At 45.2% G+C, this 17,942-nt stretch overlaps 1 protein-coding gene across 29 annotated transcripts in view; it reads left to right on the top strand.

Annotated features, from left to right (window-relative positions):
- The window catches only part of PPP6R3 (protein phosphatase 6 regulatory subunit 3), a 135,257-nt gene that overhangs the window by 41,773 nt on the left and 75,542 nt on the right, over nucleotides 1-17,942 (top strand). For 17 of the 29 annotated variants that reach the window (XM_070360089.1, XM_070360088.1, XM_070360093.1 and 14 more), the window contains 2 exons: nucleotides 13,795-14,027; nucleotides 14,349-14,606. In XM_070360089.1, the coding sequence (XP_070216190.1) occupies nucleotides 13,801-14,027; nucleotides 14,349-14,606 (485 nt within the window). In that variant the 5' untranslated portion in view covers nucleotides 13,795-13,800. Of the gene's footprint in view, nucleotides 1-13,794; nucleotides 14,028-14,348; nucleotides 14,607-17,942 lie in introns of those variants that run through there. The other 12 variants (XM_070360104.1, XM_070360102.1, XM_070360101.1 and 9 more) reach the window with 3 other exon arrangements.

Here is a 17,942-nt window from a genome sequence, read left to right as displayed (position 1 = left end):
ATCTGTCTGATTAAGCCTTTTTTTTTCCCCCGTATGCAAAATTTTACCACCATCAATGTAGCGCATCATGGCAGCAAGAGAGTCAGACCCGACTGAGTGACTGGGCACGCGTGGCGGCCTCTGCTGCACGTTGTAGTGATCTCATCTTTGCTCAGCTTCTCCGACAGTGTTCTGCCTGTAGTTGTTTCACACGGACTGTTCATAGAAGCTAATTCTTCGTCACTTCAGAGTCCTCAAATAAGTGACAACTCCAAGATCTTAAATTCATCAAGAATCAAGGAGGTCATCATTGGCTTCTTTAGCTTGGTAACAAACCAGCTTTGACTGAAGTTTCATTTTCCTTTTTTATGAAGACGTTTCCTGTTAGGAGACATTGCACTTGATGCTCTCTGGCTGTCGCTGTCTGTGAGCTGGGAACACTGCAGCGGCCGCCTGGTGCGCTGGTGCCACATGCAGTGCGTTCCTTCAGCACAGGGATGGTATGATTGCATAATGAACAGTGCTTTGCCCTCTAGTTTCATAACAGAATAGCCCATATCCCATTGTACCTTAAAAACACAACATTTGCAGTCCAGATTTTCTTTTCTTGTTTTGACATGTTGGGTGTGCACTCGGAATAATAAAACGCAGCAGTGCAGCATATGGCACTTGGGGCCCTGTTGCATTACACCCGAGCCTGCAGTTCGTAGTGCTCAGCTGCAGTGCCTGCGAGTGGCACTGTGGTGACGTGAGGCCTGCGTGTGGTCTCTTGTCGTGACTGCTCAGCCCTGCCCTTCTGGTGTGAGAGCAGCCAGAGGCAGCCTGTAGAGGAGGGCATGGCTGTGTTCCCTTAAAACTGTATGGACACTGAAATTTGAATTTCATAGGATTGGTACAAGTCATGGAATAGCATTTTTTTTGATATCTTCCCCCTCCCCACCCCCAGCCCATTTCCAAACAGTGAAAAGGTAAAAACCATTCTTTGCTCAGGCGCTGTAGGAAAAATCTGGCGCATCAGATCCGGCACTCTCAGTATTGTACCCCAGGGGTCCTAGGTCTCTGGAGTCATTTCACACACTCATGGCAGAAAAAAATTGGAGTGGGAAACGATGTAAACTGAAAAGGTACTATGTTGGTTTTTGCTGTTGGTTGGATTTTTCTGTTTCTTTGTTTTTTGTATGGAGGAACCTTAAGCATGTGGAGTCGCCTCATGGTCTTTCTGCTAGACAGTCTTTTATGAAACCCTGATTCTAGTATGTACCTCTGTTTGTAGAGCCCTTCCTGAGTGCCAGGGACTGTGCTGAGTGCTTTTTACTTTCTTTTCATAACCTTTTATTTTTTTTCATATATAGGTACGTAGCTTATGTAGATACGTAGTTGAAAAATCAAATGGTATCACAAGATTTATAACAAAAAATAGCAGTCCTCTGTTTCATCTTGGCCATCCTATCCTCTCTGCATCCTTGGATTACTCACCAGGGACTGCTCCCTCCATCTCTTAGCTGATTCCTCATCTTTGCTTCCTTCTGCATTTCTGTGTCATATAACCATAGGTAGCAGTTTCTAATCTATCTTATTTTCCAATTAGGAAGATGAAGGTTTAGTTCTTCTTTGCACAGCTGTTTCCCTCTCCATCTCCCAGCATAGTTAAAACACAACTTTGGTTAAGATCAATAGTAGAAGTATGGTATATGTTGTGTGATTCCTAAATCTCTGCCTTACTTTGCAAAATTCCTCTCAACACTGTAACATATATCTGGCAATACATTTCCTTGGACGTCTCCTTTCCAGGGCCCCCACCTCATGGTCTGCTTCACACTGGCTCCTCCTGACGTTGTCTGAGGCTGCACATGTGCCCCTTCTGTACACCCAGTCTTTGCTGCTCGGTGTGGTGGAGCCCTGGCTTCATGGATTCTGTGTCTTCTGCTTGTGGCTTACTGCCCAGCTTTTTCTCCAGTAGCTTCTTGAAGAAATTGTGAACAAATCTTTCCGACCTTCCAGGTCTGAAAATGTTCTTTTCTAGAATTCCTGTTGAGAAAACTGATGTCGTTTTGACTTCCAGTTCTTTTTTAAGTTTTTTCTCACTAGAAAAGTTTAAATATTCTTCTTTTTAAAAAATCTCCAGTACTGTTGACTTTTACACTGTATCTTAAAGGATCTTCTCACATTCAGTGTGATGCCATGTGTAGGTCCTAAGGGGAGAGTCAGCATTTTTATGCGCTGAGAAAAAATTTTTTGGACAAGGGAGGTTGGTGGTGAATTAAAATATGTTCTTCTAAAACTTCTGTTACTTGGACGATGGACTTCCTGAATTGGTTCTCCATTCTCCATCTTTTCATAAATTTGCTGGCTTTCTTCTTGGCTGTTGTTTCCTTTCCTGTCTGTTATTGTTGTTTTACTAGAGCTTCCAGGGGAGTGGAGAATTGTGTGGATTTCAACCCACTAAGCATCTGGAAAGTTGCATAATCCTTTCTATTTTCTTGTTGAGACTCTCGGTCAGCCCAAATGTAGCCGTGCCTTTTATATCAAATAGACTTTGAAAAGAAATTCATGAGGCCGTGTGGCGATCACTTTGTACAGCCTTCGTCTCCAGAACCGGAAGTTGCCCTCTTAGAGGATCCGGGCTTCCAGGGTACCTCCGGCCTTGAGGTCGTGTCCATGTTTCCTCACCTTTAGCGCATTCCTGCACCTCCTGCTCACAGACGATCTGTCCTTTTCGCTTACTGGCTCATTTTCCCCTTGGGCGCTTTCTGTGATAGTATAAAAGAGCTCAGAGGTATTCAGAGCTAGTTCTTTTTTCCCTCCATGGGGCAGGCCCATCCGTCACCCTGGTCCTTTTTGGGTGCCACGTGTTGGCAGTCTCTTCCTCTGCCCCAGAGCAGGACACCACATTGCTCGGTGTGGGCTGATCTGCCCAGGAAAGGCTACGGTGGAGTTAGTAGCTCCCGTGTCCTAGCCATGATTATCTGTGACACATTTTGAGATTACTTGCTTATTACTCACAGCATAATAAAACTTTATGCTGAGCTTATAATTAACTGAAATCTTCGAACTTGTTTAACAGTTTTCTTATGTCTGGCAATCCCCTCACCCCATGGTGTCATATTTTTCAGTTTTTATTTTAAAAGGACTTTGCATTTATCCCCGTTTGGGTTGGTTTCATCATGTCAGAATTTTAAAATACTGACTCACTTGTGTTTTCTGTGCATTTTTGTCAAACTTGGCATCCTGGTCAGTCTACTCTGATAGAGCCACTGGCCACAGTGCTGAGCGCCTCCATTGTTACTACCCACGCTCTTGGGGCTGAGTGCTGTGTGCCAAGTGAATCTTTTCCTGCCTGTGAACACATGCGGGTCCTGCTGATGAGTGAGTCCCGAGAGCTGTGAGGTGACAGGTCAGCCTGCTCCAGGCTGGCCCGGGGCTGGCTTGCGTCCTTGATGACTGCTGCTGGGACCGGCCACTCACCAGCTTTCTCTGGCAGTCTTGTGGCCACATGCTGTGCTGGGAAGAGCGCAGACCTGGGAGTCCACCTTTAATGGAAAGTTGCTGTATTTGGCCTTTTACTGTACTGTGGAATAGCTGGAGGAGACTGTTTTTTGTAAGGGGCCATGAAGACTGTTCACCCTGCCTGTGTCTCATGCTCGGCAAGGAGCTTGGACACCTGTATGGTCGCAGCAGTCCAGGCTGAGACTGCCTCTTCCTGCATGCTCGGCTGCATGCTGGTGAAATATTCCCAGGCAGTGTCGAGATAGCCTCATATATATGCCTGATGATTATACCCATTCTGATGAAAGTTTGCTGGGCAAGGAAGATGTTAGGTTAAAAAAAATGGGCGGCGGGAGGGCTTTGAAATTTGCGACCAATTTACTATTTCTGTCTTCTGTTACAGAATTATAACCAGCTCCAAATTCAGCAGGATAGTTAGCTCACTCTTAATCTGAAACTTGTCTGTCTTTGCTCTTCCTTCAGTGGCATCTCAGTCTCCTAGGATTTGTATCTGATTGGAAAAGGCTGTTCTCTTTGGGCACCTTGTTCGTAGTGGATGATGAATAAAAAAGGGGCTACTTGCTTCAAGTTGGGTGACTCAAAAACTGCATAGAACTGCTCTGCTTTCACTTAATAAAAGCACGGGTGCGGTGGGTTTTCTGAGTCCCCCCCCTGTGTTAGTACAGAGTTCTCTTTTTCTGCCCGTGCCACCTTCATACCCTCCTGACTGCTTAGGACTGACTCTCCTCCTTACAGTTTTATTCCGTTTACTCTTTGGCCACGTGGCGTGGCCTGTGGGGTCGTATTAGTCCTCCCACCAGGGATTGAACCCTGGCCCCAGCAACAAAAGCTTCAAGTGCTAATCACTGGACTGCCGGGGAATTCCTGTCCTTACAGTTTTAGATTAGGAACTATTTCCTAATCATTTCAGATGACGGGTGTTCTGGTTGCATCACGTTTCCTCCTGCTCTCCAGTTACGTGTCACTTCTTTCTGATGTTCGAGTCACATTTATTGACAACTCACTTGGTGTCAGAGATTCAGAGAATGCTGGACGCTTAAGATGGAAAACCCTCTACTTGGAACTTTCTGATTTGACTTTTGTCATATTCTCTTCTCTGCACTGTGTCCTCCCTTTGAATTTGCGCGTGTACACACACACACACACACACACACCCACCCACCCACACACACCCACACACCCCTCGCCCCAGCAGACGCCTCTGTCCAGCTGGGTTCTCCTTGCCTTTATTGCTCTGGTCTCTGACGAGGCTCCTGGCACAAACCTGATCGCTGTTGTGTCATCCTCATTGCTTGTGTCTTTTCCAGTCCCTTAGTTTTGCTTTAAAAACACACACCCACCTGCACACAACTTGTTCTTGTATGTATAAGTATGTATAAGTCATGCTTCATATCTACTTGTATTGAAGTTTTTGAAGCTGTGGAAGTTGTGCACAGAAATTCATGTTCACTTGAATTTTCATAATGAAAGTTCGTAGAGGAACACTTTAGTGGACCCTGTGACGGAGTGACACTGGGTGTTTTTAATCGGCATTTGGCTATTTAAATAGAAATGAGAAGTGGGCGCTTAAGGTCACACCCTTGCCTGTCCACAGCATCTCAGAGGTGTATTTGGAGTTAGCCCCAGTGTGTGGCTAGGTATTTGCTTTGTGTATTTCCCAGGTGGCTCAGAATTCCAGAGGCAAGCCATAAATCTGATATATAAGTATACAGCTAGGAATTTAAAACATGAAAATTAGGCCTTGGGGGAATTATGATTGAAATTGGAGAGTGGGGGGATAGTTATTTAATGTGAAATCTCTAGGATTTCAGGAAGGGAATACCTTGCTTTTCAAGGAGGCTTTTGCAAGGCCTCGCCATCCTCTGTGAGTTAAGCCCGTCTCTCGGTTACCTGCTCTCTGCCTGGGCTCACCCTCACCCATGCGTCTTTCCTGTTCAGGATGTGTAAACTCCAGAGCTGCTCTTGTCGCCTTGCTTCGCTTGACTTCTCTGTCTCTGCGAGTGGTGAACAGTGCCTGCGGTGTCCCAGCTCAGCACTTCTGTCTTCAGGACTCCTTGCCCTCGCCCTCATTTCATCCCCCTCTCGGCCTTTGTGGGAGTACGATGTGTGTGTGCACCACAGCTTCCGTTTCATCTCCTTTGGCGTTTCCCTCTACTTCTGTTCAGAGTCATCTTTTTCTGTGTACTGTGTTTAATCTTTGCTATCACTACCTTAATGGGTTTCCCAGGTAGCTCAGTGGTAAAGGGATCTGCCTGCCAATGCTGGAGACACAGGAGATGGGAGTTCGATCCCTGGGTCGGGAAGATCCCCTGGAGAAGGCAACCCACTCCAGTATTCTTGCGTACAAACAGAGCTATCTTAATGTACGTTATCTCAGGTAGAACAGCCTGGCTCCCTCCTGCGCTGCACAGCAAGCCTGCCCCACTCTGCTGTGTGTTCCTGCGTGGCTCTTTGAGAACTGGTTGCCTCACCTTCCCTAGTGCCTTCTGTAAAGGCTCTTAATTCTCGTAATCGGGACCTTCTCCCTGCTGTGAGTTCTTCAAGTTACGGGTCTGTCCTCTGAGCTTGCAGGATCACCTACTAAGTCCTACCTGTGTTTTGAGCCCAGCTTAGGCCTCATTTTCATGAAGTCTTTTCTGGCCAGGCTCTTCTCCTGGGAGCTCCCTTTCTGCAGAACAAGCTTGCAGTTTATGCCATTCCTTCCCTGTATCTTCTCTGTTCTCAGTGTGTTGTGCTCTTGAAGAAGGAAGGCAGCATTTATCTTGTTGTTCTTGCATTCCTCAATACAGTGCATAGTAGTGCCTTAAAAGTACTGGCTGGTTAACATAGTGCATGTTAAATGCATTCTGCTCCTTTACTGTTCTCACAACCTGAGGAAGTCCCAGATTAAAACTGGGAAGAGGGTCTGTAACATCTGCATGGTAGGAACTTGGTTTCTTTTGATGTGTTCTTCGGAAGAAGCAGTTTTGGAGCAAACAAAACGAAGCTGGCCCCGAGTTTGTATTGTCCTCTCCTCTAAAGACATCGTGTTTGCAGCAGTGCTTTGATTCTTTGCTTTGATTAGTCGAGCCTCCAGATAGGGATGAGGAGACAGTTGTGTGAGTTGCGTACCTTTGCTGAGAATGGAGAAGCAGCTACTGGGTAGATGTCCCAGTCCACTGTGGTATTTTTCCTTAGTACTTAACTTAGTAGTCAGAGGCCATGTTACTCCTCTGTTACGTGTTTCTTCCAGGAAATTACAGCATTTGCCTGCAGCACTGCTGTTGGGGGCAGTTTATCAGTAACGTACTACCTTCAGAGTGACTGTGTCCTCCTGCTTATAGGTACTTTCCTCTCTGTCCTTTGCTGGTGGTATACCTTCCTTGGTGGACAGCGTGAGCAGTCACCCGCCCTTCTTGAATCCAGCCTCCCCCATTTGGCTCTTGTCAGATGCCGCCCAACTCAGTTCCCTGCACACCTGAATCCCAGCCCGGGGTCCCGAGACCCCAGGGGTCTGGACAGTGGCAGCAGCAAGTGAGCCAGTAAGAACAGCTTTGGGGCAGCTCAGCTTGTTCACTCCATCCTATTCCAGGCTGCTGGTCAACTCTGCCAGCGCTTTGGGGTAGATGTGTCTGTCTGTCCCCATGGGATAATAAGCAAGTTGTTTTGAATCTAAATGGAGGCAGTGAACACTCAGTTTTCTCTTGGACAAGTGGGGAATCCAGTTTTATTTATTTATTTTTAAAATTAATCAAACATTGTTTCCCAATGTGTTTGAGGGATCAAGGCATTTTTTTCCTTGGTATTTCTGAATTAACTTAGAAAATGAAGTGACATTCCCAGAGACATGCACCTATTTTAAAGTTTGGCCAGGTGTATCTTTACCAGGAATGAGCCACTTGTAGCCTTCCTAATTCCAGCTAGCGTCCTCCTTTATCTCATGGTGAAGAATTTAACATTTTACCTTTTATCCCTACGAGTATCCCTAGATTTCAGAAGTTAAAAAACAGTTCTAATTTTCTTGTGACTTATTTTTTTGAGTTAAGAATGTCTAAGTTGCTTTATATATATATATATGTATGTATGTATGTATGTATGTATGTATACACACACATTTGAGAATAAAGATGATTTCTCAGATATGTTTATATTTTAAAAGAAAGGAAAACCATGGCCCATAACCTCTCCTCGCCCACCCCACATTGGCCCTTGTGTGGGAAAAGCAGTTAACTATTGACCTTGGCGGTGGAAGGAGATGGGGAGGCTATTTTAGTACCAGGAGAGAAACTTTGACTCCCAGTTGTAGCAATCACGATTGTAGCTGTCTTGTCCCTTATGGCCACGTGTGACTCTTGACCACCTGAAATGTGGCTGCTCCAAATTATGAAGTGCTATGAAGTGTTGTCAGAACACGTAGAATTTGAAGACTTAGTACCAAAAGAATTACATGTTGAAATAGTAATGTCTAGATAGATGAGGTTCAGTAAATACATTTAAAATTAATTTTACCAGTTTCTTTTTTACTTTTTAGCCGCTTTGCCTAGGCAACGTAATTCTCCCAAAAGAGAGAAGGGGGGAATGAGAGGGTAACAGGTAGGAAGGCTAGGAGTCTCCAAATGGAGGAAATAGACTGCACATGTCAGACATCTTTTATCTCTCTCTTAAGTGGCAGGAGGAGACAAACTATAAGCGTCAGATTTTTGGCTTGCCTGGTAGCTCAGCTGGTAAGGAATCCGCCTGCAATGCGGGAGACCCTGGTTCGATTCCTGGGTTGGGAAGATCCGCTAGAAAAGGGATAGGCTACCTACTCCAGTATTCTTGGGCTTCCCTTATGGCTCAGCTGGTAAAGAATCCACCTGCAATGCAGGAGACCTGGTTTGGACACGACTGAGTGACTTTAAATGTTAAAAAAAAAATTGGGCTAGTAGAACATTTAAACTTGCATAGGACTTCCCTTGTGGCTCAGCTGGTGAAGAATCTGCCCTCCAGTATGGGAGACCTGGGTTCAGTCTCTAGGTTGGGAAGATCCCCTGGAGAAGGGAAAGGCTACCCACTCCAGTATTCTGGCCTAGAGAATTCCAAGGACTGTATAGTCCATGGGATCGCAAAGAGTCGGACATGACTGAGCAACTTTCACTTCACTTTAGGACTCATTGCAGCATGAGTGATGTTTCTGTTAGTGCCAGCTCTTCTCCTTCTGTGTACCATGGATCCCATGGTCTTAGTTTTTTTGAATGTTGAGTTTTAAGCCAGCTTTTTCACTCTCCTCTTTTACCCTCATCAAGTGGTTTTTTAATTCCTCTTCTCTTTCTACCATTAGAGTAGTATCATCTGCATATCTGAGGTTGTTGGTACTTCTCCCTGCAGTCTTGATTCCAGCTTGTGATTCATCCAACCTGGAATTTTGCATGAGGTACTCTGCATAGAAGTTAAATAAGCAGGGTGACAATATAAAGCCTTGGCATACTCCTTTCCCAGTTTTGAACCAGTCCGTCGTTACATGTCTCATTCTAACCGTTGCTTCTTAATCTGCATACGGGTTTCTCAGGAGACAGGTAAGGTGGTCCAGGGTTCCCATCTCAGAATTTTCCAGTTGGTTGTGATCCACATAGTCAAGGGTTTTAGCGTAGTCAGTGAAGCAGAAATAGATGTTTTTCTGGAATTCCCTTGCTTTCTGTGTGATCCAACGAATGTTGGCAGTTTGATCTTTGGTTCCTCTGCCTTTTCTAAACTCAGGTTGTACGTCTGGAAGATCTCAGTTCGTGAACCGCTGAAGCCTGGCTTGAAAGATTTTGAACATAACTTTGATGGCATGTGAAGTGAACCCAATTGTATGATAGTTTGTCCATCTTCGGCATTGCCTTTATTTGGGATTGGCATGAAAACTGACCTTTTTCAGTCTTGTGGCCACTGTTGAGTTTTCCACGTATGCTGCCATACTGAGTGCAGCACTTTAGCAACATTATCTTCTAACTCAACTGGAATTCTATCACGTCCACTAGCTTTGTTTTCGGTAATGCTTCCTGCTTGACTTCACACCCCAGGATGTCTGGCTCTAGGTGAGTGACCACACCATCGTGCTTACTCGGGTCGTGAAGATCTTTTTTGTACGGTTCTTCTGTGTATTCTTGCCACTTCTGAATCTCTTCTGCTTCTGTTAGGTCCATAGTGTTTCTGTCCTTTATTGTGCCCATCTTGCATGAAATGTCCTCTTGGTAGCTCTGATTTTCTTGAAGAGATCTTCAGTCTTTCCCATTCTATTTTCCCCTCTATTTCTTTGCATTGTGGACTTAGGAAGGCTTTCTTATCTCTCCTGGCTATTCTTTGGAACTCTGCGTTCAGATGGGTATATCTTGCCCTTTCTCCTTTGCCTTTTGCTTCTCTTCTCAGCTATTTGTAAAGCATCCTCAGACAAACACTTTGCCTTCTTGCATTTCTTTTTCTTTGGGATGGTTTTGGGTTTTGGCCATTGCCTACTGCACAGTGTTATAAACTTCCATCCGTAGTTCTTCAGGCACTCTTGTCTATCAGCTCTAATAATCCCTTGAATCTTACTCATCACCTCCACTGTATACTCATAAGGGATTTGATTTAGGTCATATTTGAGTGACCTGGTGGTTTTCCCTACTTTTTTCAATTTAAGCCTGAATTTTTCAATAAGGAGCTCATGATCTGAGCCACAGTCAGCTCCAGGTCTTGTTTTTGATGGCTGTATAGAGCTTCTCATCTTTGGCTGCAAAGAATATAATCAATTAGATTTCGGTATTGACCATCTGGTGATGTCCATATGTAGGGTTGCCTCTTGTGTTGTTGGAAGACCATGTTTGCTATGACCAGTATGTTTGCTTGACAAAACTGTTAGCCTTTGCCCTGCTTCATTTTGTACTCCAAGGCCAAACTTGCCTGTTACTCCAGATACCTCTTGACTTCCTACTTTTCCATTCAAGTCCCCTGTGATGAAAAGGACATCTTTTTTGGGTGTTAGTTCTAAAAAGTCTCATAGGTCTTCTTAGAACGGGTCAACTTCAGCTTCTTTGGCATTAGTGGTTGGAGCATAGACTTGGATTACTGTGATTTTGAATGGTTTGCCTTGACACTCGAGATCATTTTGTCATTTTGAGATTGCACCCAGATAGTGCATTTCAGACTGTTTTGTTGACTCTGAGGGCTGTTCCATTTCTTCTTGCCCACAGTAGTAGATATAATGGTCAACTGAATTAAATTCACCCATTCCTGTCCATTTTAGTTCACTGGTTCCTAAGATGCTGATGTTCACTCTTGCCATCTCCTGCTTGATCACATCCAGTTTACCTTGGTTCATGGACCTACCATTTCAGGTTCCTATGCAATACTGTTCTTTATGGCATCCAACTTCACTTCCATCACCAAACACATCCACAACTAAGCGTCATTTCCGCTTTGTCCCAGCCTCTTCATTCTTACTAGAGCTGATAGTAATTGCCCTCTGCTCTTCCTCAGTAGCATTCTGGATACCTTCTGACCTGGGGGCCTCATCTTCTGGTATCATATCTCTTTGCCTTTTCATACTGTTGGTGGGGTTCTCCTGGCAAGAATACTGGTGTGATTTGCTATTCTGTCCTCCAGTGGAGCACATTTTGTTAGAACTCTCCACTATGACCCATCCATGTTAGGTGGCCCTGCACGGCATGGCTCATAGCTTCTTTGACTTATACAAGCCCCTTTGCCGTGACAAGGCTGTGATCCATGAAGGGAAAAAACAACTCTAGGAGTTTTCAGAAAGATGGAGAGTAGTTTGATTTTATAATTTCTCTCTTTGTTAGTATTGATTTAAAAGTCTGTGATTTGGTTTATGTAAGAAATTGTGTTCCCTCTTATCTCTGAATCCTATTGAGGTGTAGCTAGGGTAACAATTTTAAAGAGTACTTATATTTACTGAAAATGAGCTGCTGACGTTCTGACTCCTTTCAGTTTTTTTCTGAGTATCTTAGACATTTTTCAAAGGGCTCTGTTTACCTCAGGGCCCCTGGCAGTTGACCTTTGTACCTGTTAGTTCATGCCTAGCTTGATTCCGCTTCAAAGGTCAAGTTAGTAGAAATTAGGGGCGGGCCGGGGGTAACTGATTGACCAGTGCTGTTTGTTTCCAGTCCAGTTTGCTGTTTGGCTGGAAGATAAAATAATGTTTATTTAAGAGTCTCCTGTGGTTTTATTTTATTTTTAAGCCTGTAGTATACCTACTCAATTTAAAGAAAATGCACTGTGGAAATGTGTATTTTAAGGTGTCCTGATTTGAAAAATGCTATTCTAATTTAGGATAGTGTAGAGCGAAAAGAGTTAGGCATTTTAAAACATTTAGGATAGTGGAGAGCAAAAGGAGTTAGGCATTTTAAAACATATACTTGCCCAAGAATTCTTTTCATATGTATAGTAAAATAAGTATGAAGGAACATGACATTGTGGGCTCAGGAGATTGGAGGAGATGACTGGGTACGTAGGCTGTCCTGCTGGATCCCAGACCAGATGTGTGGTGGCTCCTCATCCCATGCCTGGGACTGGCTCTCAGGTGGGCAGGCAGCATTCTTCCACAGGTTGACTTGGGGATGGAGGTGCCTTCCATCTTTGGGCCTTACTGTCTGTCTCAGGGTCTTTTTTGTCATCAACATCCAGCCAGATGAAAAGGAGGCCACCTGGAGGTTTTGGTGGCTCACAGCACATTGGAGAAAACTTTGTCATGTGGCCATACCTACCTGCCCAAGAAGCTGGGGATGTGGTCTAGGCAAGTACCCATGGAAGGGAGAGAATGAATCTGGTAGATAGTCCTGCCTGGCACCGCGTGGCTCCGCCCCTCCAGGCAGTTGCAGAGATGGCAGAAAGGAACGTGAGACGGGCCACTTCACTTTGCTGTGAACTGCCAGATAGTAAGTGCTCAGGCCCCCGTGGTCTCTGTCACATAGTCTTTTCGTTAGCAGCCCTGTTGTCTTTAACAACCCTTTAAAGGTGTCAGAGCCCTTCTTAGCTTGCAGCCTGTGGGCCGGGTTTGGTCTGTGAGCCAGAGTTTGCCAATACTTGTTATTTCAGCACCACTGATGATCAGTTTTTTCTATGAACCAGTATATGATGAGTTACCTTTATAAGGTTAAAATTTTGGGAGTTATTTTTTAATCGATGTAGATACGTGACTATATCTTGATCCATATTTTAGTAGTTTGTGGCCATTTTCAGTTTTCAGTTGATGATCATGAGTGTTTATAATTAGCCAGTCGTAAGGGCTCTATCAGATTTGCTTTTCTGATTATTTATTAATACTTTTCTTTATATTTTGCCTTCATCTGTGGGATTCCAAAAAAATGAAAAGACATGCTACTTTAAATGAGACCTAATTTTTTTTAAGACTTAAGACTAAATTATTAACTACATCCAGCTTTCTGACTTCCAAGTGGAGAGACTATTAGATTATCAGAAATTTGGCTTATAGGTCAAAATAAGCATATACAGGAAATGGCAACCCAACTCTAGTATTCTTGCCTGGAAAATCCTATGCATGGAGGAGCCTGATAGGCTGCAGTCCATGGGGGTCGCAAAGAGTCAGACATGACTGAGCAACTTAACTTTGCTTTTACTTTGGGACCCGATGACAGTGGGATGGGACATGAGAAGGTATTTGGGGATCACTAGTAGCTTTTCAGTTAGTGACTGTGCTGAAGTATTTAAAATAAGCATGGTGAACTATTTTGTCAATCTGTAGACATCCTAAGATTTAATTTTCCATGATAAACTTTGAAGACAAAGTGAACACTTCTCTTATTAAGGTGATCTTACTATTTTTTGTTTCTTTGTTAAGAATGGCATAGGTTTTACTATTTTATGACTTTGCGATTTTCAGCTCTGAAAGTGCTATTGGGGCTAAAAGTTCTGGTTTGTGGTGGTTATTTAATGTAATATTCTGGAGAGTACTGCACACCTAGGTCTCAATACTTGTCATTTGTTGTTGAGGTTACTAGTTCTATGTAAGAATGTATTTCTCACCCTGAAGAAAAGATTTATTTTCTTCCTTCCCAGCACTAAATTCTTTAAGTATGGGTGGGTTAATTTTGCAGGTTAAAATACCAAGTTTTAGCATTCTTTCAGCATTTTCAATCAGAATTTTTTGTTATCTATAAAAATATTTTCTGAGAAGGAAAATGTCTTACCAATTTTACTTACTTAGAAGGTACTTTATAGATTCACAATGAAACTTGTTTTTCTCATGTGATTCAGGTTGGCATTTTAGACTGTAAAACTAAATGGAAATTTGAAAAATTAATATGTGAAGTTGAAGTTTTATTTAAAATATCTCTGCATTTTGTTTAGACCAGCATGTTTTGGAAATTTGATCTTCACTCATCATCCCACATAGACACACTTCTAGAAAGAGAAGATGTAACGCTGAAGGAGTTAATGGATGAGGAAGATGTTTTACAGGAGTGTAAAGCACAGAACCGCAAACTTATAGAGTTTCTCTTAAAAGCAGAATGTCTCGAAGATTTAGTCTCATTCATTATTGAAGAACCACCTCAAGACATGGATGAAAAGATCAGATACAAGTAAGAAAATTCAATATTCTGTTTAGGGTGGGGCTGAAGTGAAGTGGGGCAGGAATATATTACCATTTTTGTTGTCCAGCAGCTTCTTAGGGCTGCCGTAGACCAGGTACAGAATGTTAACATGTCAAGAGGGACAGGTTCAGTGGAGCAAACAGCCTGTTGTAGAGCCAAGTCCAGTGAAATCACAGGAGTTTTTAAATGAATGTTCTAAATTTCCACCAGAAGGTTTTGTCTAAGGGCAAAGTGCATTATAAATAGTGATAAAGTTCCTTAATATAGTGAGATGATCCAAGTAAATATTTTCTCTTTTTTTGCAAATAGGAAAACAGATTATGTGACTGTTGAGATCACACAGCACAGCCGAGCCAGAGCTTGTTTTATGAACAGTGTTGCTGATTATAAATTGGATCTTTTGCTAACTGAAGCTAAGGGCACGGATCCTGGTGAACGTTGGTGCAGCTGCGTGCAGGCAGCTGACCCCTTGGATGGTGCTGTGGGTCTGTCTGCTTCAGCACTAGTTGTGCCGGCTCATAACTCTTGCCAGGGTTCAGACGCCCGCAAACTCGCTGTAAATACTCCGTATGTATTTAAAGCGTTGGGGTTGCAGTTGGTTGTTTTTCCATCTCCAGCTCTTTTGAAATATTTGGCGTCCCTCTCTGCCTGCAAATAGAACTGATTCAGGAACAAAACAAAAGCCATTGATTATGCATTAAATAAGTTTGATGGCGTGGGAAGAATTATGACCTATGGTAAACTCTCGTTTCTCCCTCAGCCTGCCCCTCTCTTCAGTTGTCTTTCATTTCTTCATGGGGAGAATTTTGTTGTCAGAGGAGTAATGCCTCGTGGTGCCTTCAGGTTGCTCATGGCTTGGATCTTCAGGGGATTCATGTTCTCTGCCAGCCATTAAGATTGTCAGCTGGCATTCAGTTGCACATCCACTTGGAGATCAGTACTTTAGGAGAGGAAAGAAATTTGGTGGCAGAAATACCTGTGTACTTCTTTCCTCAAAAACAGAAGCTTCATGCTTTGGAATTCCCTTCACAGTGAACCTGCATATGTGAGTGCTGCTTGTCGGGGGGCTCATCCTGGCAGGAGGCCTCCTGGGAGGAGTGTAGCCCTCTCCTCCTAGAGCTCCAAGAACGTGGACAAGAGGCCACCCTTCTTGGGTCTGTTTCCTCACCTGCTGCATGAGGCAAAATACTTCTCTAACTGGGGAAGAGTAGGCGTGCCTTGTGGAAATTGCTTATTTTACCAAAAAGTAGTCATGGCATCTGTTATGTTGCCCTGCCAGTGTTCTGTGCTTCCTTGGAGGTTTCAGGAGCAGGTGTGTTTCCCTGGACATGCTGCCTTTGGTTGGCACCATTTTGAGAGAGCGTGGCTTGAGCTGAGTGGAGCAGCTCTCTGCTGAGCCTCTGGCCTGGACAGAGCCACCAGCTCCGGTAGCTGCACGGAGCTGGCTGACTCAGAGAGCTGGACTAGCGCAAAGCGGTTTGTCAGATGGGACCCGAAAGCTGTTCGGGGTTAAGGTGGACTGTAGTCGTCTAAGGAAATTTAGACTAGTGTTGTATGTATTTAGACTAGTTTATGAATGATGGAGTGTTTACTGTTGCAGAAATTTGAACTAACAGAACTTTAAAAATAGGGCATTAAGTAGTATCAGAAATCCCAGAGCTGAGATGTTGCTGGTCTGGTCACGGTTCCCACAGAGGGACTTCAGAAGCAAGAACAGAACCGGGCGGGGCTGCTGCCCTCAATGTCAAGGGAGGCCAGGCTTCAGGAAGGGGAGATGGGACAGGGGGCTTGGGAGCTGTGCTGACAGGCCAGGCAGCCACTGGCCTTTGCTGTGTGGAGGTCCCTTCAGTGCCCGTTCCTCAGAGCAGTGGACACAGAAGCAGTGCTTCTGAGGAAGAATTGAGACCAAGCAGAGAGTTATTTCAGGTAGTTCCCTGGAGCAGAGAGAGCAAGTGGGAGCTCCAGGCAGGTGTGGAGCCAGGAGGGGCGTGGTGTGTGTGTTTTCCTAGATGGAAGAAATAATGGTGTGTTTACATGCTGGTGGGGTGATGCGGCGCTGGGGAAGCGGGCTGGCGTAGAGGAGCGGGGGTCTGGTGATGTGCTGGGCTGGCCTCAGTGGTCAAGAGGACATTAGGGCGGCTTCACCGCAGAGGAGGAAGAGGTCCAGTGGGGCTGGGCTGTCTTCCCGTTGCTACTGTGTTCTCAGTGCAGAGCAGCTGAGGTCAGGGCGGGGCGGGGTGGGTGGAGGAGTCTTGGGGTGTTTGAAAGGCATGGTTAGTCTCAGGGAGGGAGGGAGGAGAGCGGGAGTAGCCCCACCCTGTTCCCACCGGAGGGCTGAGCCTTTGTATCCGTGCCTGGACCCCACGTGTGTGCATCTTCAGCGTGATCAGACCTCCAGATCAGCCGTGGGGAAGCAGGTGGAAAACTTTACAAGAGGCCCTTGCCCTCCTCTGGACTTCTTGTGTTAGAATTTTGAGAATACTCCTTACGTGTTGGGTTGCAGTGGAGTTGGGGTCTCCTACCTTTTACTGACCCTTTGCCTCCTGGCAACTTTCAAATTGGGGCAGTTGAGACAACTGCACATCCCAATAAAACTTCATTTCAGAAGTTTTATGAAGTAGAAAATAAAGAGAAATTAAAACAGCTGGTATTTACTTACTTTAGACCTTCTCAGCATTTTGTATTATTCTCTTCCATGAGATAAGAATTGTTATTTTCATATTGCAGCCTTGGAAACTGAGGTCCAGTGAAGTCAGGTAATGTGCCTGAGATCATACAGCTTGTAAGTGATGGAGACAGGTTCTGAGCCTGGCGGTTTGACTCCAGAGGCCACACAGGTCACCCCTGCTTCCTCCTCGGGCCTACTGGTGACTTTGTGTTATGGTGTCTTGGAGCTGATGTGTGCTGTAAATTGAAGTGAGGAAAGAGTTTGATTTAATTGAACCATAGCCTCAAAGACAGCGATCTGGTGATGTGATCTTTGTGCCCACATGCCTGCTGGTTCTGTTGCAGGTCTCTTCCATGTTTTTCTCCCTGAAAAGGCTCATGTGGGGACATGCTTACACTGCTCAGTGTGCACCCGCTGGGTACTGCAGCTTGTGCTCTGGTGCCAGTTGCTTCTCAAGTCACTGGTCAATAGGCAGCTGCCGGCTTGTCTCAGGGGTGCTGCATGGGTTCCGGCCGCAGTCTCTTCCCCTGTCTTTCGTCACAGAGCCATTTCAGGCTGTTTTGTCACCTCCCTGTCCTGGTCAACATCAGAGCTCGCCACTCCCTGCTGCTCCTGCTCGCCAGGGAGGGATAAAGAGCAGAGAAGTGAACGGTGGGTGGGGGAGAGTGTAGTCTGGGCGGGCCTGGGAGTCTCCATGATCGCTCTGAGAGCAGTTGAAAAGTCATTTGCGGTTAAAGAAGCGAGTGGAGAAAAGGAATCTGCTGCCGCCTGTTCGGAGAGCGAGCGAGCCCCGGCGCTCAGGCAGACGTGGCACAGGGGTGCGGTGTTGTCAGGGCTGGGGGCCTGTGGAGGGGCGCTGTGGTACACAGCCTGAGGTCTGAGGTGGGCTGGCCCCGGGAGAATGGGAGGCTGCTGTGGAGAGTTCGGTTTCTATACACACTTTGTTTTCCCACCCGGGGAATTCAGGCTGTGTCCTGTTCTCTGCTCGAGTATATTGAAGTGTTTATTCTCTTAACATGTAACGTGGACTGAACACCTGACACGCCCAGCGTTCTAATACCACAGACAACCCTTCTGAGGATACAGGCAGCCTGTCCAGGAACCTAAATGTGTCTCGAGTGCACGGTGCCACGTGCAGCGCAGTTTCCCGGAAGCCAGCGTCCCCCAAGCGGTCTTGCGAGCTGCGCTGCTTCCCGCACCGGGGTGGGCGGCTGAGGGTTGCGGCCCACGGCTTC

The sequence above is a fragment of the Bos mutus genome, chromosome 22 (assembly GCF_027580195.1).
Source record: "Bos mutus isolate GX-2022 chromosome 22, NWIPB_WYAK_1.1, whole genome shotgun sequence".
NCBI classification, from domain to species: Eukaryota; Metazoa; Chordata; class Mammalia; order Artiodactyla; family Bovidae; genus Bos; species Bos mutus.
Note: the sequence above shows the minus strand (reverse complement) of the source record. Positions and strands in the feature narration are given on the sequence as shown.